The sequence below is a fragment of the Chinchilla lanigera genome, unplaced genomic scaffold (genome assembly GCF_000276665.1).
Source record: "Chinchilla lanigera isolate Chin_1 unplaced genomic scaffold, ChiLan1.0 scaffold00010, whole genome shotgun sequence".
In the NCBI taxonomy this organism is placed as follows: domain Eukaryota; kingdom Metazoa; phylum Chordata; class Mammalia; order Rodentia; family Chinchillidae; genus Chinchilla; species Chinchilla lanigera.
This window is the reverse complement of record NW_004955411.1, coordinates 14,082,060-14,107,470: the sequence shown is the minus strand read 5'-3', so window position 1 is coordinate 14,107,470 and position 25,411 is coordinate 14,082,060. Positions and strand designations below refer to the sequence as shown.

The window sequence follows — 25,411 nt, the reverse complement described above, 5'->3', positions numbered from 1 at the left end:
GGTGTGTGTGTGTGTGTGTGTGTGTGTGTGTGTGTTTGTCTGTGTGGGTGTCCACTATATTATTTACTTTACTTCTAGAATTTCTTTATCTGAAAAAAGAGACTAAAACAGCACAGGCTTAGTGTATTTGTGTGTGCAAGGTGGCTCAAAGAATGTCTAGCACACAAAGGTGATCAATTAGTGGTATGTGTTATTTTTAAAATATAAGATGTAACTGTTACTAAATCCAGTATTGCAGATGCTGTGTAGAATCCTAACTCTAATTTTTTTACGTTTTGTTACATTTCTTAACAGATTAATTGAAAGTGTGCTATATAAATACTCAGTCTGTTACCCCTACCCTCCCTAACACAGAAGAAAAGTACAGGGAGAAAGTAGAGAGGCAAAATTACAGATCACCTTTTTCTGACTTCTGAGAAATTTTTATTGTAAGAGGCAACAGCTCTTTCAGTTATTTCTTGCTGTGGTGCCTCAGGCTACCTGAAACCTGAGAGGGTAAAACAACAAATTATTATTGTCTCTAAAAGTCCTTTGGAAGACTGGGATCAGCTGAGCAGCTTTTACTTCGGATTTTTTGGGCAGGGCAATCAGGGGCTGAGGCTGGAGTGATTTGACAGCTCAATAAGGGATGGTTTCTTCCTTCACAAGTCTACCCACCCGTTATTCCTTGGATTCTTCTCTTCCCCATGTGATATCTCAACCTCCAGGGTCTCTCCGTGTGGTGTGAACATGTTATCTCATGGTGGTCCCAGAATTCAGGCATTTCTTACATATCAACTGGTTCCTAGGAGACACAAGGCAGGAACTGCCAGGTCAGCTAAGGGACACACCCACAACTTGCCTAGTGTTGCTCCTGCCATGTTCTTGTGGTACTGGGAGACATCCGGCCTGGGTGGATCAAATGAGGGGCAAAGATAAACACACTACTTTTTTTTTGTTTGTTTGTTTTTTAGTTTTTTTCTCCGGTACCGGGAACCAAACTCACGACCTTGCGCTTGCCAGGCAGGCGCTTTGCCGCTGAGCTAAATCCCCAGCCCCAACACACTACTTTTTGATATAGGAGTGACAAGGTCACACTGCTGAGAAATATTTTCGGGGCTCTCTTTAGAAAAGTGCAACCTGCAGGGAAAACTTCTGGGCTATAAACAAGGGGAGTTCTCTTTGCAGCTCCTCTACTATTTCTAATGACAGAGAATTATTCTTACTAAAGTGCTGGGATTGATTAATCAATAATCTAGTTCTCTTTATCTTATTATTGAAAACTTGAGGTAAATTACACATGTTTTTGTGATTTAGTGTCTTTTTTTGTTGTGCTGGGGATTGAATCTGGGGCCTCAGAGTTTGCTAGGCAAGTGCTATACCACCCACCAAGCTACGTCTCCTGCTTTCAGATGTGAATGGTACTTGGTATTTCCCAACAGCTCAAATAAATGCAAAAAACATAATGCACAAATTTAAGAAACTACAACAAAGATTCCTATGCTACCATACTACTGTGCCTTATAGCACTTTCCTGGCCTTTGGATGTTTTACTTCACAGATGGAAAGATTGATGCTGTCTATTGTTTTATGCCTAATAGTGCATATTATTATAATAAATTTCATTGATTTTTAAAGCTGGACTATTTTAAAGCAACAAGCACTAGAATTTCTCCTCTAAAAGAATATTTTATGGTACATAAGACCTTGTCCTATTGAAGTTTCTTATTGAATTTTTTCAATATAGATTTAGCATGCAGAACATTTTTTTTAAATGCAGATGTGCTAGAAAACAAAAAGGGTGATGGAAAAGACAAGATTTTAATTGCACAATTATATTAACATTGTGGAGTTTTAAAGTAACAATTAGAGTGTGTATGTCTTATAAGTCCCTTAAATTTAGTTAACTGAGAAATGGAACATCTCAAAATATGACTGTTAGTAAGAAGGGAGTAAATGAATTGAAATAATTTTTATAATTCTATGAGTCCTTCAATTTTTTTTTCTGAATACTGCCTGCTTTTTTCTTTCTTTTTAAAGTAAATATTTTAAAGGTCATCTTTTATTTTATTCTCCTTATGGAAACCCCCATTTTTGTAGGCCTTAGAATCTATGTATGTGTTTCTTTCATATGAGATCCTACTCCCTTCAAAAATGATCTTGCCTTGGAAACAAGTTGGCTCACTTAAAATTTTGTGAGCAGAAAACACTGTTATGGGATTGATGAGTAGAAATCCTACTCTGAATACTGCAACCAATGCCAAAATGTGCGACTTCACTTGGCCTTGTCTTCCTTCGGCTACTGGAACACGTTGAGGATATTTTACGGACAGCTGTACTTGCTGGGCAACTTACTCAAACTGTGAGTACGTGATGCTCCTCAGTCAATGTCAAAACGATAGACTATGTTTACTATTGTGTTTCTTTTTCCATCAAGTACATGTTATTTTCATTAGGGTTTTTTTCTTTCATCTTGCTATTTTTATTTTACACTGTAAAAAAAAAAAAAACAAGAATAGTACGTAACATACTGCTTTTCTTCACATTCACATGGGTTTTAGGAAATTATTGCATTTTTCCCTGAAGAAATAACCTAAGCTGAATTCTGTCCATTTTCTTGTTCTCAGCCTACCTGACTCAATGTCTACGGGTATTTTTATTATGAAATTTATTTCAATTCCTAGTTATTTGTCTTTGTATTGTGTTCTTCACTGTGCTCTAGGCACCTCAGGTGGCAAGAAACTTAGTCATATTTGCATCACCCATGTTTGGCTCAGTACTTGACATGTAGCAGGTTTTATTCAAAGTCTAACTTTTGCAAGCATTTGGACCTTTCAAATTTGTATGTTATAGCCTTTGAACTCTTGACAAATTACCTAAAGACATCCTTTTATAAGATAGTACCTACACTAAAGAATGGAGGAAGCAGATTCTGGGGTTTCTCAGCCATCCTTTGTCACCCCCTTTGGAGAAAACATTGGTGAATGTGTTAATAACTCTCAAGATCACTGGGGGCTGAGAGCAACATCCGGGCTTCTATTTGGAAGAACAGGGGAATTAGATTACGGGGTGGGGAATGTCACTATGGGATCATGAAAGACACTGCCGACTCGGGGCTTTAGAACATTAAGACAGTACTGGTTTCTGGAATGAAGGCACATGAGCAAAGAAAACTAATAGCCAGGCTCACTCCAAGGTGAGTTTCCTGACCACTGGACCTGAGGGTCTTTGGGGGTATCCACCTGGAGACAGAGGTGGTCACTTAGGAGGAAGTAGAGGTGAGTCGTAGATGGTCAGGGGACTGCTCTGTGGGATTTGATAGAATGGAAACTGAACACTCCACCTCCCCTTGAGACTTCTCACTTTAAAGTTTTCCTTAAGCCAAACTATTTCTATCTTCTCTGGACCAGGCAGAATGCTAACCTGCTTGCAGGCCTATTCCCTATTTAATAAGCTAATATGCAGTGCCCGTCTCATGGCACCCAATGTGCTGGGATTCAAGGCTTTTATTTCAAGGGATGCCTTTCCGTTAGTTACCAACCATTGAAGGCAATTTATTTTGTCTCTGTGTGGTGACACCCAGGTTAACCCTCTGGAAGTCAGTTAGATTTAATCTGCTTGGTTAACATAGAATTATGCCTCCGGTCCTGGCCAGTCATCTCAAAACTCTGCTATGAGTCACTGGGGCTTGCTGGTGTGGAGAGTGCAAATGAGTCACTCTAGCTATCACCACCGTTAGAAAAACCACAACCCCTCACTCTATGGCAATGTAGAGCTATGGCAATGTCTTTGCAAGTGAAGGGCAGGATGTCACGTTATTTCAAGCATTTGTAACTCTCCGGGAACCATATTGAACATATATGGGGATATATATGGATCTGTGTGATACTTAGGGTACCTATATATAGGGACATGGGTATATATATTGCTGCTATTGGTAGAGTGTTAAACTATTTTATTAAATCATTGAACACATTAATCATATATTATAGCAATAAAATTATGCAAACAATAATGATGTTATGGTAATTATATTTTTATTTTTTCAAGAATGCCATATTTTCCTCACAGTCAAATTATTTCAAGAATCTAAATTTGTACACCCACATAATTTGACAGAAAATAAGAGAAACCCAATTTAAACTCTGATTGTGTTAATGTTTTATTTGGAATTCATATGACTTACAAAATGAATCTGCCTCTGGCATATTTAGCACTTACAGATTCACATACAGTATTGTCAGCTGCAAATTTCATAGCTAAGGTAGAATAGACTGTCTCTGATGAATTTATCTGAAACTGTTCTATTTTACTGAACATTTATTCTAGTTGTCATTGAAGGGTTATTTTGTTCCTTGCTATGAATGGCAGCTCTATGTCTACAACTTCGGACTGATATTCTTACTGTCCTAAAGTCTCAACTGAACATAATTTTACTGAACATCTGTTATGTGCCTTATGCTAGATTGGTGGTAGATTAGGTGGGTGGAGATTTATACTTAAGAAGCTTCCATACATACCTAATTGGCTGGACCATGGGACATCATCTAAGGGTTTAGGCTAAGCAATAGGTGAAGGTAGTGCAGAGAGTTATATATTCTGGCTTTGGTGATGAGTCAAACTTCCTGCACAGCGAAGATGGCAGTTGGGCACTTCTTAGAGACCTCTAAAGAAAAGGTGGAGAAAGGGTTTTCAGGTCAAGTTGAAGAAACACACATTTTCTTGGATTGTTCCTATTTTGATATGATGGGTGGTAGCAGACACTAAAGATCAGTCTGGGGTTGGATAGACAAGGCCTAGGAGGTGGTAAGTTACTCTCTTGGAATACCAAAGGAGATAGGATTAGTAAATCTGATTTTAGATTTGGTATGTTATCGCAAAATAGCACAAATTGCACTGGATGTATTTTTCTTGTCTCAATTCTTCTTTTTTATTTAAAAGAGAAAAAAACCCGAAATAACAACAAAGACAAAAACAAAACAACATAAAAATAATAAAAATGATACAGAATTTCAAAACAAGGTGATAGGAAATTAACAATGGTTGTTATATTACATAGTGTTATCTTCAGTGAAGTTGCTCAGATTCCTAGACGTAAGAATGTAAGATTGATCAAAGAGAATAAAAATAATAAAAAACATTAGAAACGATACAGAGCTTCACTAAACAAGATGGTAGGAATTCAACAATGGTTGTTATGTTGTATATTGCTGTCTTCAAATTAGTTGTTCAGATTACCAGATCTCAATTCGTAATTATTCCTTCCAAATTCTAAAATAGGAAAAAAAAAATGAAGGTAATTAGGATGACAGCACAGCAGTGGAGCGCTTGCCTAGCATATGAGAGACCTTGGGTTTGATCCTTAGCACAGGAAAAAAGAAAAGCTTTCAAAACCATTTAGAATTTGAGAGTTTATCCTTTTCTTCTTGGTTAATGTCTTTTTACAATAAAGACAAAGAAAGTAAGCAATTTCTAGTATTGTAAGCTACAGGGAGAGTGACTTTGGTTTCATTTTTTTCTATATCCTTTTTACTTTATTGTAACACAAAGTCTAAAATTTGTATTGATTTTAAATTTTCACATTTTACAATCCTGTTATAAATGCTTTTCTCTGAATTAATTCTGATATAATTGTTCACTGCATAATGGCTGAATTTTATAATACATGAGTTACAACATCAAAGCACAAAAGTGATACTAGCTTAAAAAAGAAACTAATTTAATTCTGAAATTTCCCTTATGGCTTTGTCAATCACTTAGGGCAGTGGTTCTCCAACTTTTTGATCTCAGAATCCATTTACACTTTTAAAAATAATTGAAAAACCCAAAGAGCTTTTGTTTATGATGTTAACTCTATTAATATTGAATGGTTTAGAAATTATGTTAGAAAAAGTTTTAAAAATATTTATTCATTAAAAAGATAGCAATAAACACATCCTATGTGAATACAAATAATGTACATTTATTTAAAAATGACAATTTCCACAGTGAAAGATACTGGTAAGATAAGTAGTTCTTTAATGTCTGTCCTAATAAAACACAGCGAGGTCTTATGTGCTTGTTTATTCAACTGACTGCTGTATCACGTGCCATGGAGCCTCTACATAATTTATCTGAACATTCACGTGATGAAGAACAAAAAGGCAAACACCTTTTTAGTCATATTATTATAAAAATTATTTTGACTTCCCTTCTAGACTCACTAAAATTGTTTGGGGTCTCCAGACCACATTTTAGTTTATTCACTGTTAGACATGAAAATAAAACACACAGTTAATTACACAGAAACATGGATGTCAGGCAGAAATAATGATAAACCCATGTTTTCATTTCCATAGTCTATACAGTATTTCTATATTATCAGATGTTAGTTCTTTTTTGTTTTTACTGAAGAAAGAAATCCAATATTTTATTTATAAAAGTATAGTCCCTCCAGAACCATAGTAGCTATTCTGGAGGTCATAATAGGCCCATTTACTAAGCAGAGCTATTTGGAAACAAATTTTCTTCAACACCTTTTCCTCCTTGAGGGTCCTGCCAATTACTTAGTTTTATCAGCCCAAGCAGTTCTGGGAAGCCCAAGTTTAGGTAAAATTAGCAAAATATACAAAGTGAAGTTGTAGATACTTCTTTGTTGCTATTTCCCCCAAATTCTCCTATTGTGCATTAGAAGAGAGCAAATCTTAGAAATCTGTGATAATTTGGGTGCTCTATGGCTGATATGTATTTAGCATTTCTTGTTAAAAGTAGAAAAACTTAATTTTATGTGTTTGATATATATATATATACTTTGTGTCATACATATATACATATATATTTTATGTGTTATGCTTCATAATGATCCTTATTTGAAGCTATACATATACAAACAAATACATGTATGTATATACTATGTGTATATATTCTGTATGTGTATGTGCATGCATTTTTACATTTGTGTGTATAAATGTGTATGCATATGTACATATCTCTTGAAACTTTCTGATATTTTTTATGTCAAGAGTAAACAAAAAAGCCATAGATTCCATGATCCCATACCTTGACAGATCTGTGTTGAGAAATTACTGAGTTGTACCTGGAGCTCTTAATAAAAATTCCAGAAAGAGAACTTATGGGGACCGTAAAAAAGTTAGAAAAACTTCTGTGACCCCTAGAAGGGACTGATCTATTGTACATTAAAATGTTAGTTCTGTCTGAAAAATTATTCTTAAGTGTTACACGTTGGTATAAACATCTAGCAAAAATGTGGTATTAGTATGTCAGTTTACATGAAAATAGCTGCAAGTTTTGATTCACATTTCATTCATTCAATTTTAAAATTCATTTTGAATAGTCTTTTTAAAATTTTTTATCTTGAATAATTATAGATTTAGAGGAAATTGTAAAAAATGTACAGGGAAGTCCCATGTGGCCTTCAGGCAATTTTTCCTGATGATAATTATCTTGCATAACTATAGTACAGGATGAAAACCAGGAATCTGATATTGTCATAACTCACAAAGGTTGTTCAACTTTCACTAGCATTGAATGTATAATTCTATGTGATTTTATTCCATGTAACCAGTGTGATTAATGTCACAATCAAGATGTAGAACTGTAGTCAGGCATGTTGGTGAGCCTGTAATTCCAGATACCTAGGAGGCTGAAGCAGGAGGAATGTGAATTTTTAGCCATTTTGGGAAAAAAGGGGTAATCAAAAAGGATTTTGTGCATTTAAAATTTTTAAAATATATTACAGTAAAAGATACATTGTCATTAATCACCCTCAAAATACCCACCTTGCATAGAGCACAATTAGTCCATCATTCTTGAGAAAGGTGGCATTGTTTTACCTTTTTGCAAATCTCTTTAACGCTTCTGCTACTCTCTAGTAGAGCACAGCTAAGTCTCATGTACTTCCTTATTCAGTCTATTGCTGTATCACATGTCATGGAGCCTCTAAAAATTTTTTCTGAAGCAGTTCTGGAAGTCCTCTTTTGAGAGGGTTTTGATGAAGTATGATGAAAAATACAGTGAACATTGCCTTCCAGTGCCATCCAGTGCCATGCTTTTAAAAATGCTAAGGTCTGTTGTCATGTATTTTATTCAGATGACCTGCACTATGTGACTTCTGATTCTTCCCCAAGGGTCAAAATGACCACAAAAGGTAAACAATTTGAAGTGATTCAGGGCACTGAGGCAGCTATCACAGTACAACTAAAATATAAGTACATTCATATAATGTGCAACTTTCCCTCAGCACAATTCCCTTGAGCTCCATGCAAGTTGCTGTATTAATACTGTGTTCTTTTTTTGATACTGCCTAGTATTTCACAGTATGGATGGACCATTATTTGTATAACCATTCACTTGTTCAAGGGAATTTATATTGTTTCTAGGTTTAGGCTAGTATAAATAAAGTTTCTATGAATATTCATATACAAGTTTTGTGTGAACATAGTTTTCATTTCTCTGAAACAAATGCTGAGTCATAAGAGCACATTTTGTTTTATAAGAAGCTGCCCAATTATTTTTCAGAGTGGCTGCATCATTTTACAATCCCAACAGTGTGTAAGTTACTTTGTTTTTTTTTTTTTGTATCCATGTCAACATTCGGTTGTTGCTTTAAATATTAGCCATTTTGGTAATTACAGATCTAGTTTGCATTTTCTTAATGGCTGAGGGTGTTGAGTACTTTTTATGGGTTTACTTTACATCTATCAATCCTCTTTTAGCACAATGTCTATTTTATAATTAAATTTTTTTGTGTGTTTTGTTTTCAAGAGGTCCTTCATAGTCTAGATTCCAATCTTTTGTTGAATATGGGGCTTGTAAATGTTTTTTCATGTCTTTATATTTTCATTCTTTTAACAGAGGTTTAACCCAAATTTAGGTAAAGTGTAATTTGTCAGTTTTTCCCTTATTGTCTTAGTTACTTTTCCCAATGCTGAGACAAAATACCTGATGCCCAAAATTAAGGAAAGAAAGGTTTATTTAGCTCACAGTTTGTAGATGTTTCAGTCCATGGTCAGCTGGCTCCAAGGCAGGGTGGTATGGCAGAGGGGCAATAGTTCATGGCAGCAGAAGACAGCAAAAGCAACAAGGGCAACAAGGAGGAAGCAAGCCTCTTTCCCCTCCTTATACTGTATGCAGACTACCCACCTTAGGGTAGGTATAGGACTCAAACCCCCAATCCCAGTGCTAGACAGTGAACCAATCACAAGCTCTAGATTCAACTGCTTCCAAAAAGCCCACCCTCTGTGACTACATCAGGCTTTAGGGGGACAGCCAGACACAAACTATAACACTTATGGTTGGTGCTTTTGGTGTTATGTCTAAAAACTTCACCTAGCCCTAGGTCCTGGAAATTTTTTCCTATTTTTTTTCTAAAATTTTTATAGTTTTATATTCTTTTTTTTTTTTTTTTTGTGGTACTAGGGATTGAATCCAGAGCCTTGTTCATGCTAGACAGGTGGTGTACCACTGAGCTACATCCCCAGTACATTTTCAATTTTATTTTGGGATAGGGTCTTGCTAATTTGCCAAGGCTGGCCTTAAACTTGTGATCTTCTTGTCTCTGCCTCCCAAGTAGCTGGCATTACAGATTTTTGCCACTGTGCTTGGCTATTGCTTTACATTTTACATTGAAGTTCATCTTCTCTTTGGAGCTAGTTTTCATATAAGATGTAAGGTTTGGTTTTTAAAAATTATATTATTATTATTATTATTATTATTATTCTGGTACTGGGAATCAAACTCAGGACCTTGCACTTACCAGACAGGCACTGTGCTACTGAGCTACATCCCCAGCCCCCGGGTTTAGGTTTTTTTTTTTCTAATTTCTTCTTTTGCTCACAAATATCTAATTGCTCTGGCAGCAGCTGTGAAAAGTTGCTTTGTATCTTTGTCAAAAACCAACTGATGTGTGTGTGTGTGTGTGTGTGTGTGTGTGTGTGTGTGTGTGGTCCATTTATGAGTTCTCTATTCTATTCTGTTACTCTATGAATCTATCGCGGTGTCACAATCATACTGTTTTGATCATTGAAACTATATAATAAGTCGCCTCTGCCCCACCACATCCTGGGGACTGAGTCCAGGACTTTGTGTATGCTCGGCAAGTGCTCTACCACTGAGCCGTACTTCCAGCTCCCATAAGTCTCCATACTGAAAATAATGACTTCTTTCATTTTGTTCTAAAAATTGTTTTAGCTTTTCTACGTCATTTCAATGTTATTTATTATCATATAATATTAATGTCTGTAGAAATTGCTGGATTTTGATGGGCATTTTGTTTAATATGTGGGTTAATTTAGAAAGCATTGCTGTTTTTACTAAGTTAAGTCTTTCAACCCATGAATATGCTGTTTCTCCATTTACATATTTAGGTCTTCTTTATTTCTTGGGCATTTTATAATTTTCAGCATACAAGTCCTGACATATTCTGTTAAGATTTCTAAGTATTTTATTTTCTTTGGATGAGTTGTAAAGAGTATTGTGTTTCTGATTTATTTCCACAATATTGTTTTTAGTACATAGAAATGCAATTGAGTTTTATGTGTTGAACTTATGTCATATAATTATGTTGAACTCACTAACTAGTTCCAAGAACAGCTTTTGGTAAGTTTCTTGGAATTTTGTCTTTTTTTTTTTTCCACAAAAAGATGAGTGTGTCATCTATACATTGGAATAGTTTTACTTCTTCCTTTCTTATCTGTGTGCCTTAAATTTCTTATTCTTGCTGTATGGTGCTGTCTTGAATTTCCCATACCATAATGTTGAATATTGAATGAGAGATGAGAGGGGATACTCTTACTCTGTTGTCACGCTTGGGGACAGCATTCAGGTTTTTTTCACCAGTAGTTTAAGTATGCTCTTAGCTGTAAGTTTTGTTATCAGGTTGAGAAAACCTCCTTGATTCTTATTTCTAGAGTTGTTTTTTTTTTTTTTTTTAATCACAAAAGAGTATTAAATGTCATCACATGTTTTTTTCTGGGTCAAATTGACATTTTTTTTTCTTTTTATCTTGTTGAGATGGTAGATTACATTTTCAGATATTGAGTCAGCCTTACGTACTGTAACTTATCCCTAGTTAGTCATGTTTGTCTAATTCGTCTCATACATTGCTAATTTCAATTAGCTTTTTTGTTTGGCATATTTGCATCGAATTTCTTGAGCGGCATTGATCTGTTATTTTGTTTGTTCTATTTTTGTCTGGTTTTGGTGTTGGTAATCCTGGCTTCATAGAAAGAGTTGGGAAAACAGTTCCTGCTTCCATTTTCTAGGAGTTGCTATAAAATTGATATTAATTAAATGCTTCCATTTTCTAGGAGTTGCTATAAAATTGGTATTAATCTTTAAGTGTTCTGAGCTGTCCTTTTAATAGGTAAATGACTCTGTATTTCTTATCTCTCCTGTTTTAAACATGAATAACCCATAATAGCTTCACTTAAAAATAGGGGCCAAAATTGCCCATTGATCTTACATAAGATTTTTATTTGGGACATGTAGGGCTAACATCCAAATTTCCTTTCATCCCATTGTTAGATGCAATGAGTTGAATGCTTGGGATATGATCAATCACACAGCTGAGCAGACCTTGCATAGCTTGATCTCACGTACTCACAACCTTTAGGTAAAGCTCTAACTAGAGGTCTAAACAAAGGCGTGCTCTGTGTACTAGATGGAAAACCTAAATAGAAAATGTTGAGCGACACTCTACGCTGTCTGCCCTTGGCACGTTGCTGGGTAGCGCTTACTCACTGATAGTGAGACTTAGAGACCACCTGGCACCAGTGAACAAAAGGCAGGAGGGATGTAGTTCTTTCTTTCTCTTCTCCACCTTGGCAATGTATGAGTGGGAAGGACATACACATATATATCCTTCAACATTCTTAAATATTATTTAAGGTCTGTGTTTTTACAAACAAGGACACTTAATGGGATGGCACATTTAAAAAGATAATTATAGTTATTATCAAGACCAATTCTCTTTGTGTATGTGGGAAGATTCGGTTCTTTACTTCTTTCTCACAGAGAAGTTGTTTTCCATTTACATGGACTTAGAATGTGTGGGGAGCTAAAAGCAGAGGGGTCAAACATTAATTACTATTGGCAGTAATGTTGAAAGTACGGGTTGCTGTTATAATAGGTGAGACAAGATTAGGTGATCATTGCTGTTTTATTTTTTGCCATGTCTTTTGCAGGAGTGCCATGGATTACTGCAGAAAATACGCAGTTGCCATTCTGGCCACCTTGTGTGTGTGTTTGCAAGTTCTCCATTCTTTTCCGGAGAGAGAGCTTACAATGCAGGGTATGTGACCAAACTTGGGTTTCAAGTGATATTGCAATCTCATTGCTAAATATACATCAAGAATTCCATTAATTACATTTCTGTCTCCTTTTCTAATGTGGTAAGTCTTCAGTGCTGGATACATATCTAGGCACTTGTAGATTGTGAACACGAAATTAAATTAGGTTCATAAAATGAACCAGTGAAAATAGTATTTTAAATATCCATTTAAGTAGCAGCCTTCACATTTTCATCTGAAATGGATTCCTGATTATTCTTTATCTGAATTTCATAAGAATAAAATCTTTATTTTGTTAGCTCAGTTCCGCACCCCCACTTCTCCCAGAAGTCTTGAGATTTTATCATTGCCTTTGTAGATATATTTTCACATCAGTTAATGCATGAGAAAAAAACCCCAAATCATTTTTATGCAGTAAATTTGTTTTGCTGCATTCTTTGAAAAATCTCATATAATGGCTAATATAATTCCATTACCTTTGAAACTGTGAGCTACTATTGGTTTTAGTTTTTCTTTAGAGAAATGGTAATATTTTAATCCTATGTCCCAAGCGCAGATGTCTGAGCCAATATCAGGCTCTGTACATTGATAAGGCTTTCTTAATTCTGACATATTTTTCTCTGTCAATATTTGAAGTTTCTCTGGGGAAAAAAATAATAGCAAAATTCTTTCAGGTAAACACACCATTTTCATCTGTCAGGTTTTGTGTTCTTTCGAAGCATACTGTTAGCACTGGGGTAGAGGATCCACGCTCCAAGGGAGAGAAATTATTGTAACTAAGATTCCCATGCAAGTCTGCCAGGATTGTTTTCCCCGGAAGGTAACTGTATAAGTAGATATTCTATGTGAATAGTAACATATAGCCAAAAAGATTGAGCTCTTCTTCATTTTAAATGGAAAAATATTTACCATCTCATAATAAGAAAATACTCATAGCTTCTCTTTGAATCACTTTTGAGTTTTTACTCCTTGTCTTTTTGATCTGATAGGTTGCCCAGAATGCAAACTAAAGGAAAATATGTACTTCTCCATGGTGGGTGCCCCCGTTTATCAGTGCATGGGCTGCTGCTTCTCCCAGGCATACCCCACTCCAGCAAGGTCCAAGAAGACAATGCTGGTTCCAAAGAACATCACTTCGGAGGCCACTTGCTGTGTGGCCAAAGCATTTACCAAGGTAAAAACAAGACGGGTGTCAGAAGCTTTCTAGCAGCCCAATGGAGAAAGGCTCACGGGGCACATTCATGGTCTTCAAGGCCAAATTTGTCTGATGACATATGTTCTGCTGGGCATTTATATGGGTAGGGGCTGCATTTGTGGCCTTTAATTAAAATAATTGGCTAAGGTAAGCAAACCAATTTTATAAAATAATAGAACAGAGTAGTGGTGGCTAGAAGCTAGAAAAGGTCAGGGGGAGGGTGAATAGAGGGAGGCTGGGTATTGAGACCAAATACAGCTACATAAAAGGAGGAAATTTTAGTGTTTCAGAGCACAGTGTGGTGACAATATTTCACTGCAATTTATTTTATACTTTATAGAGAACTAGAAAAGGTGAGTCCAAAGTCTCCAAACACAAAAAATAAATGTTAAAGAAGATCAAAGTGTTAGTACTCTAATTTGATTATTATACATTGCATATATGTATCCAATTATCACACTTTGCCCTGTAAATATGTACAACTATTATATGTCAATAAAGAATGAAGTCTCAAAAAAGCTTTGGGGGACAGTTGGGATGTGATGAGTGACAGAGCACTTGCCTCACCCTGGTTTGATCCCCAGCACCACAAAATAAGTACAGAAAATCAATTGGTGAGGTTTTAGGGGTTGGGGATTTGGTTCAGTGGTGGAGCACTTTGCTAGCATGCATAACAGTCTGGGTTTAACTCCCAACACCATTTTGAAAAAGAAAAGAAGAAAGAATGAAGAGAGCCAGTCACCTTGGGAGGACAGGCTGCAATTATTCAGAATGAAGGGCAGGTTAGGAAAATGTGCATCTACACTTTTAGCAAAAACATCACTGAGAAAGAAAGAGTATGCAAATGTAGCAATCATCTATTTAGTTCAGATGGCTATAATTTTGCTTAACATTTCCCAATTTTGTCGTTCTCTCTTTTCCCCCTTCCCTCTTAGGTCACAGTTACGGGAAATACCAGAGTGGAGAACCACACGGAATGCCACTGCAGCACTTGTTATTATCACAAATTTTAAATATTTTGTGAAGTGCATTATGATGACTCCTGATTTCGAGGGATGGAGATTCAAGTTGCTCAGTGTTTGTAGCCTTGCAAGTTAAAGCCCTCCTTTTCCTTACCAGACCATTTTGATGCGCTTCAAGGGTATACTGCAGCTTTATTGCTTTTTCCTTATCCTACAGTATAATCAGCAGTCTAGCTCTTTTCATCCAGAATGAAATAGAGCATTTAGCACAACCATGAAAAGCTGGTTCCATTGGAAATAAAGCCTTTAAGTATCACTCAATCACTGAGTTACCACTTTTTTCTTAAAAGTAAAGCCAGTTGCTTTTGGTAAAATTTACTGAAAGGAGAGTGCCAATGGGTGAGACTGGACCACGTGTACTTAGTGATCTGACTTCAGAGAATCCTATTCCCACCACGTCATCTAGAAACAAGCTGTTTCTAGCTTAGCCAGCTGGCTAGTTATGAGACAGTCCACTGGTATGGAAGAAGCACACACAAGAATTTCTATTTCTATTAATTTTTATGACACCTTTTAAGTTTCCATTTTGATGGATTTTACAATAACTAGTTACAATATTATGGTAATGCATGTATACAATTTATAAATGAATAATTATATTTGTATTGGGGATGTCTGATCCGAAACATTTTACTGGTAAATGTGTGCAATCACTAAACAAAAGGATACGATGTCAAGCATGATGGTAGAGCACTGGCCTAGCTTGTACAAGGGCCTGAGTTTTATCTCTGGCACTGGAAAAATACCTCCCAAACCGAAACCCAACCCAAACAAAACAATAATCTCAACCAGTCAACTAACCAACCAAACAAAAACTACTGACCTAAGTAAGGGCTTGGGAAAAGCAAAATCCTTCCCAATCTGAAGTTTCTACTTGGCTTATGCCTGATCAAAAATGAAGTACATCCTGTTAGTCTCTGGCAGACAGGCTGTAACAAAATGGTGGCTAAGGAGAGTATCACTGTCATCAATTAAAATGGTGTATTTCTCTAAAATTCCAGAGACACTGGATCTTCTGTCATGTGTTTGGGTCTGGGTGGGAATGCATAAATAACGAGGAAGATATTCACTGAGCACTTGCTGTGGGCTAGGTGGAGTAGCAAACACTTTTACTTAGCTATAGCACAAAGTCTTAAGTAGGTTCCATACTTGAAACTTGCATTTACCAAGCACTCACATTTAGAAACAAGGTGGATCTTCCTTTCAGAGAACAGCTTTATACCCATTAAATCATAGATCAAAGCTACCCCAAAGCTCTACTCCTACAGGAGCCTAAAATTTTAAAACATAAGTCTACAATTTAGAAATAGCACCAGTCACAGATAAAATTTAAAAAGAAATTTCAGCTATCATGGATGTGTCAAGATTCCATTTCTGAGTAACAAACCAGTTCCTTAGCAGCTTGGTAAACAGAGGTGATGTTAGGGTAAAATGTTAAAGGGGGTGTGCATGCTTTTCAAGAAACATGAAAACATGCATGAAAGCATCAATTCTTTTGTTCATTCATTTATAAAGCATTTATTGTACATTTATTGAATGCCTAGTAAGTGTTGATATTTTGTTAGTTTGTGAGAATTCAGAGATATCAGGATTCTATAGACGATAAGGTTGAGAAAAGACTGTGTGGCTTAATATGAGAGAAGAATGGTGCTGATCATTGATTCATTCAAATACTTAACAGACATTCACTGAGAATCCATTGCATGCCAGGCCTGAGAGTTTGTTGGAGGGCCTTAGGGGAGGAAAACAGTTGCCACATCTATGAATGGAGTGGAATTAGTGTGAGATAATCTTGTTTGATAGAGGGAATGAAGGGGTAAAATGTTGGCATCATACCGGCCTGCCAGTTATTCACGTGCCAGGTTTGAGGTAGGTCCTTGCAAGACCAGTGTAAATAAGACATGAATACTATCTGAAGCAATTGAGACCAGTGGGGAAGAGAGCCATGGTTACAATCTAGTGTGAAATACCTTATGAGAGGGGTCTAGATTTTGGCAACATAAAGGTAGGGATGGCTAATTCAGCCTTTTGAATTTTGTCATGGAGAGCTTCCCAGGGCAAGGTGGTACTTGGTTGAGTCAAGAAGAGAAATAGGTAGCTGGGGAAGAAGTACAGTCTATGTTGAGCAAATAGCATAAGCAAATATGTTAAAATTATAGACAGTATGGTAGACATAGCATTGCAGGGAATTCAGTGTGACTGGATAAGAGGAAGCTGTTTTGGGGGGCACAGCTGCAGAGAAAAATAGGGGAAAAACTGAAATCTTTCCTCTAAAGCCAGGAACAAGACAAGGTGTCCACTGTCACCACTCCTGTATTGTCCTTGAAACATTAGCCACAGCAATCAAGGCAAGAGGAAGAAATAAAAGGGCTATGTATGGGAAACAATGTAGTCAAAGTAACATTTTTGTAAATGACATGATCTTTCACCTATAAGACCCAAAAATTCCACCAAAAGGCACTTAGAATTAGTAACCAAATTCAGCAATGCAGCAGGATACAAAATAAACACACAAATATCAATAGCGTCCCTATACACTAAGAGTAAAGTCACTGAGAAAGAAATTAGGAAAACAATACCATTCACAACAGCAGCAAGAACAATTAAACATGAATTAATCTAACCAAGGGAGTGAAAGACCTCTACAAAGACCTCTACAACCTCTACAAATTGCATCACTCTGCAAAAGGAAATCGAGAAGGATATCGGAAAATGGAAAGATATCTTTCATTGTTCCTGGATAGACAGAACAAGATAATCAAAATGGCTGTACTTCCAAAACTGATATATAGATTTAATATAATCTCAATCAAAATATCAACAGCATTTCTCACAGGTCTATAGAAAACAATACTAAAATTCCTACGGAACAAGAAGAGACCCAAAATTGCAAAAACCAATCCTGGATAACAAAAGCAAAGTGGGAGACATCACAATTCCCAATTTGAAGCTATACTACAAAGTTACTGTGATTGAAACTGCATGGTACTGGCACAAAACAGGCATATGGATCAATGGGACAGAATATAGGAAGTATAAACAACCCCACATGCATTGAGCTATTTGATCTTTGACAAAGTGGCAAAAAACATACATTGGAGGAAAGGTAGCCTCGGTAAATAAATGGTGCAGGAAAAACTTGATGCAGTATCCACATACTGAAGATTGAATCTAGACCCATATATCTCACCATATACCAAATTAAAATCAAGTGCTTATGTATTAAAACAGAAGCACTTATTTGGTGGAAGACAAACAGGTAAAACTTTTGAAGACATAGGTATAGGCAAGGACTTTATGAACAGAACCCCAGTGGTACAAAAATTAACACAAGGAATGAACAAATGGTATCACATTAAATTAAAAAGTTTCTGAACAGTACAGAAAACAACTAACACAGTGAAGTGACAACCTATAGGAAGGGAAAACGTTTTTACCAGCTATTCCTCAGACAGAGGACTAACATCTAGAATATATAAAGAACTAAAATAATTAGACCATCCAAAATAAAAGACTCAATCAAAAATGGGAAATCAAAGTGAATAGATAACTCTCAGAAGAAGTACAATTGAGAAATAAATACATGAAGAAATGCTCAACATCACTGGCCAATAGAGAAATGCAAATTAAAACTACACTGAAATGCCATCTTACTTCAGAAAGAATGTCTATCATTAAAAAATCAAATGATAACAAATGCTGGTGAAGATGTTGGGAAAAACAAATTTTTCTGAATTGTTGGTGGGAATGTAAACTGGTACAACTACTGTGAAAATCAGTGTAGAGATTCTTTAAAAATCTAAAACTAGAAATTCCATTTGACTCATCTATTCCCCTTCTTGGTATTTTCCTGAAAGAGTTAAAGACATCATTTCACAGAGATACAAGTATACCCATGTTTATAGTAGCATAATTTATAATAGTTATTCTTGGAAATGGCCTATATACTTATCAACAGATAAATGGGTAAAGAAAATATGGTATTTACACTCACTGTAGTACTATTCTGTGATTAAGAAAGGTAAACTTGAGGCATTTGTAGGTTAGTGGAGGTAACTTGAGACCACAATGTTAAGTGAAGTAAGTCAAACACACAAATTTAAAGATTGCATGGTTTGTCTTTTTTTTTTTTTTAGATAGGGTCTCACTATGCAGCCCAGGCTGGTTGTGAACTCACAGTGATCCTCCTTCTTCAGCCTCCCAAATGCTGGGATTATAGGTGTGTGTGTGTGTGTAAACAGAAGATAGGTAAATAGCAGTAGGGAGATCTTTCTCAAATGGATGGGAGAAAAAAAGATGTAGAGCAGGGAGGAAGGGGAAGGAAAGAGAATGGAAAAATGAAGAAAAAATGATGGAAATAGAGCTTTGCAAATGGGAAAAGGACCAAGAATTGGAAGGAGTAGGGCGGGGTACAGATAAAAGGCAAGAAGGGCCTCTGGCGCATGGGGAGCCATGGGCGGGAAGCGCCGGTCTTCCCCGGCAGCTCGCTCCCTGCCTCGTAGGCCCCCGGAGGGAGGGCCCCTGGTGCATGGGGAGCCATGCGGCCGAGAGTGCTGTAGCCCGCTGGCCTTCAGGCTGGCCGCTGCTGCTCAATTGAAAACTATCATGACACAGAGAAACAATGACACAATTGGCCCACCACGCACTGGCTGCAGATGCCCACCCATGGACGTGTGTGAATCATTCAAACATGGAAAAACCCCTGGGAATACATGCTATACAACGGGCCACTCTTGCTCCTGCCATTGAGAACCAGTTGGGGAGAGGACACTAACTGGTTGCGGGGTCCCAATGTGATGGGAGGCTGGAGAGAAGATGCTACAAAAAATGGCTTTGGCCCCAGACGGTTCACTTGATTTTTGACAACCCTTAGGCTGTAACTACTTGTTAGATCCTTCTTGTGTATCTCTGTCTTCCTGAGAAACCACTTCTAAGATACCAACATGTGTTACAGCAGTCATTAATATTTTCCTACTAATCTATCCATAACTCTGTAATGTTTGTATTGTTCCTATCCTACTTCATAAATGGATGCATGTTTATTATTATGTGTTTCCTACAACAACCATTGAGAATAGTTAATGATTTTTCAGTAGGTCACTCATGTATAGTTCCATTTATTTTCTTTCGAAGATACCTAAGTAGAGTAAAACAACTATTGATAATCTCCTACCTCTTTTGCCTGTAACTCACTATTATTTGTCTATTTGTTTTCCTGAGAAACTATCTTGTAGATAACAATATGTAAAATAATAACCATTGATAATTTCCTACCTCTTTGTCTGTAATTTGGTAAGCGCCCCCCTTTTTTTTTTCTTTTTCTTTTTCTTTTTAAAAAAAAAAAAGATAAAAGGCAAGAATAAAGTCAAGAACAAGACAAGGCTGTCCACTGTAACCATTCCTGTATTGTCCTTGAAACATTAGCCAGAGCAATCAAAGCAAGAGGAAGAAATAAAAAGGATATGTACAGAAAAATAGAAAAAAGAATGAAGGTGTATTATGTACATGTACCAACTCCATACAATAGCTACAAACATACATTAATTTAAAAAAAAGGATCCCAGAGTAACATGCAAAGAAATGTGGACTTTAGCCAAATTCCTGGCTTCTCAGACTAGAAGCTCTGAGGGTTCCTGATGCAACAGGAACAAGCATGTTTCTGTGGATCAATTTCACTTAAGTGTTAGAGGAAATGTGAGTTTCATTTTAAAACAGAAATTCATGTGTTACAGACTAGAAAGCAGAACAGCAAGACTAAGATGAAAACAATGACTTAAAAAGAAACTTCATGCTGTGAATGGGTCTTTCCAGATCTTGTTCTTGTGATCCCTCCCAAACCTCCTGTTTTCTTCTTGCATTAGGAGTTCTTAAATGTGAAAGTTTAAGAAGTTCTATTAAAGGAATTCAGCTCTGCAGTTTAGAAAAGTCATTCTGGCAGCAAATAATGGGGGATTTGAAAAGGTGAGCGACTGCACCCCGGATCACTAGCTGGGGTCTTGTCAAGAGGTTGTGATGGTGTACTGATAGTGACAAGGGCAATGGGAGGAAGGAACCGACCATTAGGAAAGAATAAAGACACAACTGTGTGTGCCCCTTGTAGATTCTAAGTCAAGGGATGGAGCACCATGTCCATTTAACTGGTAGACCAGTGATGGTGGACCTTTTAGGGACCAAGTGCTCATACAAATTCTGGCTAATGAGTTGCAACTCATGTCGTCATCAGCTGTGTCTGCCACTCCTTGCCAAGTACACATACGGCCCCTGATGCTCGGTTGCTGGGGTGACTTGGCTGGTGTCATGACAGACATGTGTGTCATGGGTTTGCCACCACTGGGATCGGCACTTGAAGCTTTAGTTGTGTGGAGCCTGAGAATGCACGGGCACCTGGGCATTTCCAGTTTCCTGTTGCTTCTCTGAAAACCTAATTTCTTCCCAAAGTTCTGAAGGCTTTGTTTTACCTACAAAGAACCTATTTCTCCTTACACACTGCATTGAACTCTTTTGGAGATTCATGCAGTATGAGGAACAATAGCAAAAGAAATGAAATCTAAACTGTGAGTTGTCTACTGATGCTTGGTCTGTAAGCTTGAACTCCAGTGTTATCCTCATAGTCTTGATTTGCTCAGCACCTCCTCAGACACTTCTTTTCCAAACTTAATTAGGACCTCACCACTACCTCAGCCCTCAGGAGGAGAAGCACAAAGAAATTTCTGTGTTTGAAAAGAGTAGTAGGATTTCCATATTCTCCTATTCCAATTTACTTACCATATGGAATTATAAACATTAAACACCATTTTCATAAAGAACTGAGGCTAAGTCTGAGTCTCCTTTGAGCAAAGAGAGAGGTTAATTATTGCACTGAACTTCAAAATGCAAGACATGAAAAGGAAATAACAGTTAGATGTTTTTTAATGAATTCCCCTTTGAACCCCAGGAAAGCACACGCTCTGAAAACTTCTTTTCTATTGAACCTGACTTCCAGGCTCACTCTTCTCAAGTAATTGCAAATAGAGACTTTGCAAAGAGGAATAAAGGAAAAAAGGGTCAGGGAGGAGACTCTGAAGATGCAGGCAGAAGCTTCGGGCAAAATCAGAAATTTGTAAGAAAGTTTCCAACAAACATATTGTTTTAACACCATTTTCGTTAATAGGATGTTTGCAGTGAGTGGGAGAGTGGAAAGAGCTAAAACTGTAATTATTTTCTCCAAGAATTATAGTCACTCATTTAGCTGTAAATTATGAACAGTAATTGATTTTCAAATAAGCTGGCAGCAAGTAGAATTTTAGAATGTGAAAATTTATTTCTATACACCTTTTCTTTTTTTCAACTGCTAACTCATGTTGGTGGTAGCGAGGCAAAGCTGGAACTAAGGCTGAGCCTAGTAAGTGAAGATCACACGGGAGGCAGAGCAGGGTACTGGTTTGCCCAAGATGCTTCTGAAAGACAAAGGAAGAAGAAGGACAGAGACCTGGGCTCCACCTAGAAATGCAACGCGTCCTTCTGAGAGTGGAGGCAATGGGACAGGCTGCGCCTATAAAGGGCTACTAGAAGGTACTTGGGTTGAAATTAAGGTGCAGGAACTAAAGCATTCATTAATCCTGGGTGTTAGGGAGAGAATTTCATAACTATCTAAATTAAACTGAAGTTACCACCGCAGTTGTTCTAGCAGCTATGTGTCTCCGCAAAAACACTGATGTGGAAGAGTCAAAAAGCCAGAGACGTGTTCATGTTGGACTGGGAAAATGGGTCCTGAGTATGCGCTGTGTGGTTTCTGAAGCGGAAGACACGTGCAGGCAGCCTCCAGCGCCAAGAAGCTGAGCTTGGTTAAAGAGTAGCTCCCCCAAGGCTAACTGCGCTATTTTGGAGGGCTGTAAAGCTCACTGCTGCCCCTTGTGGACAAGGGGTCATGCACTTGTGGGAGAGTTAGTAGGAGAGGCTGCCTAGAAGGTGCACTTTTCTGGAGATGCCTAGCAAGATGACTGGGCACATATATCTTCATTTTTATGGGGTCTGTCCTAGTTACTTTCTCGTTGCTGGGACAAATATAGTAATACCTTGGTTCTCGAATGCTTCTGTTTGTGTCAGTTTGTGCACAAAAGCATTCAGCAAGATTTTGCTCTTATTCAAGTGCTTCATATTGGGTGACAAACATGACCACGACCATCTTTCCCACATGAACACAAACGTGGCCATATTTCCTGCTCTGACACGTGGCTGTAGCTTCCTTTCGTTGAGACTGAGGTCACAGACAGACCTGTGCACGCTTGCTGCAAAGCTATTTTGTGTGCTTTTTAGCAATACAGTACTGTACAGTATTATGCAATCTAGTGTCGCTCCAGAGAAAGTGCAGAGCAGGCATGGTGGTGAAAAAAGAATGTGCAGAGTGGTAATGAAGGTGAAAAGAAAGTGCAGAACAGTAAGGAAGGGAGCAAGAAAGTACAGAATGAGAATGGTGAGAAGATTTTGAAAAAAATAACCACTGAATTGAAGAAGGAAACTTGTAGAAAAGCATTAGCATGGTACTCGGGTAACTGATCTGGCCTCAGAGTACAGGATGTCAAAGTTGACAATCTCGATTATTTTGAAGAAGAAAAGTGCCATCAAAGAAGCTGATGTGGCAAAAGGAGTAATGATATTAACTAAGCGGAGGGCACAAGTGCTGGTAGAGGTGGAAAAACTTTGTTAGTGTGGTTAAATGAGAAACAGCTGGCAGATGATAGCATTCATTGGTGAAGCTATGATCTCTGAAAAAAGCCAGGAAATTACACAGTGATTTACTGCAAGAAAACCCCTTTACAAGGCCAACAAGTAATAAATTTAAAGCCAGTAGAGGGTGATTTGATGAATTCCACAAGGAAAGTGGCATCTTCAGTGTGGTAAGACATGGTGAGGTTTCCAGTGCTGACAAGGCTGCTGCAGAAGCCTGCAAGAAAGAATTCACAGAATTTATGAGGGCCAAGGGAGATACCACTTAGCAAGTGTTCAGCTGTGATGAAACAGGGCTCTTATGGGAGAATATGCCGAACAACCTATATTACACAGAAGAAAAGGCACTGCTGTGGCACAAGGTCATGAAGTTCAGATTAACTCTTCTGCTGTGTGAAAATGCAAGTGCTGATCTGAAGATTGGGCCACTACTGGTGTACCATTCCCAGACCCCTCGTGCATTCAAGGCATAGAATCAATGAGGCCAGACTGACTGCCATGTGGAGGGCCAGTGTGAAAGCTTGGGCTACAAGGCAGTTGTTCATGGAATGGCTGCATGAAGTGTTAGCATCCACCATCAAGAAATATCTTTCTGACAACCAACTGCCTGAAAGGTGCCTTCTTCTGATGGACAGTGCCTCAGTGTACCCTCCAGCCTTCATAGATGATGTGGACACTGAGTATGACTTCATAAAGGTCAACTCCTTCCCACCAACACAATACCGCTTCTGAAGCTCATGGACCAGCAAGTGAGCCACAACCTCAAGAAGCTATACACACAGATGCCTTCAACAGGTATTTTAATGTCACTGAAGAGATGCCCTTGACTCTGAAAAGGTTTGGAAGAAACATTTCAATGTCGTCCACTGCATCCACCTCATTGACAAAACCTGGGAAGATGTCACATACTGGATCTTAAACTCAGGCTGGAGAAAACTGTGGCCAGAATGTGTCACTGAACATGACTTTAAAGGGTCTGATGCACAGGTAGTGGAGGAGATTGTGTCCATGGGCAAGAGTATGGGTCTGGATGTTGATGGTGCAGACATGGAAGAGTTTGTTGAATACCCTAAGGAGGAGTTGATCAAAAATCTTGTTGAGCTCCAGAATGAGCAGCAGAAAGGGCTTGTTGAAGAGTATTCTACTGAGGAAGAGGGAGACAGGGAGGAGGTTAGCAGTGATGTGATAAAATTCACTATGGAAAAATGGAACGAGTGCCAGGATTTCTTTGTGAAGAACCACCCCAACATAACTGTAATGAACAGTGTTGAATCTGATGAATGATAGCATGGTCTGTCATTTCTGGTGGGTTATGCAGCACAGGAAAAAAACAAGTGACATTGGAAAGATTTTTTTTTTTATCAAAATTGACCCTATAGCCAAGGGACAAGAGAGGAAACCCCCAAAGGAGATCTCCCTGATGTCCTTATGGAGCAGGGCTCTCCCTCCAAACAGAACCTCCTCCCCACCCATCTTCTTGTCCACCACACCAGAAGTTGCCTCAAAGAAAGTTAGTGCTGTCTCTTGGGAGCCAGACCTTGCCCTCCCTAAGATTCTCTGTACACAGCCTCTTATGTTGATTGTATAAGTAAATGCACTAGAGCTGTTGTGCAGTCCTTTCTCCCATCTGGAGAGTGGGCTCCACCTGACCTCAGCTTTCTGCATCCTGACTCTTGTCTTCATTTCTTCATCCTCCACCGTCTTCCCCCTGTAGTCTCAAGAGCTGTGCTGGACACGGTACTCTCTCCTCATTCTGTACTGTAATTTGCTTCATATTTTTGTGGTTAAAAATACACATGGTTCAGAACAGATTACCCTTATTTAGATGGAACTGCATGGGGAAATTTGGTTCGGTTTGAGATCAATTTGGTTCATGACCAGAATTGTGGAATGAATTAAGTTTATGAACTAAGTACCACCTGATACCCATAAGTTAAAGGAGGAAAGGTTTGTTTGTTTATTTGTTTATTTATTTATTTATTGATTGATTGAGACAAGGTCTTGCCATATAGCCCTGGCTGACTTTGAACTCATGGTGATCCTCCTGCCTCAGCCTCCCAAGTGCTGGGATTACTGGCATGTGCCATTGCACCCAGCTGAAGGATTTATTTTAGCTCACAATTTGTAGAGGTTTCAGTCCATAGTTGACCAGCTTCAAGGTAGAGCTCTACGGTAGGGGGATGGGGTGGAAGAGGAGAAACAGTTCATGACAGGTTAGGCAG

At 37.9% G+C, this 25,411-nt stretch overlaps 1 protein-coding gene across 1 annotated transcript in view; it reads left to right on the top strand.

The window, feature by feature from the left end:
- The window catches only part of Cga (glycoprotein hormones, alpha polypeptide), a 75,555-nt gene extending 60,827 nt beyond the window's left edge, over positions 1–14,728 (top strand). Inside the window, exons 2-4 of the mRNA XM_005377714.2 lie at positions 12,162–12,268; positions 13,256–13,440; positions 14,397–14,728. Coding sequence (XP_005377771.1) covers positions 12,169–12,268; positions 13,256–13,440; positions 14,397–14,474 — 363 coding nt within the window. The 5' untranslated portion in view covers positions 12,162–12,168 and the 3' untranslated portion in view covers positions 14,475–14,728. The remainder of the gene's footprint in view (positions 1–12,161; positions 12,269–13,255; positions 13,441–14,396) is intronic.
- Positions 14,729–25,411: the final 10,683 nt, after the last annotated feature.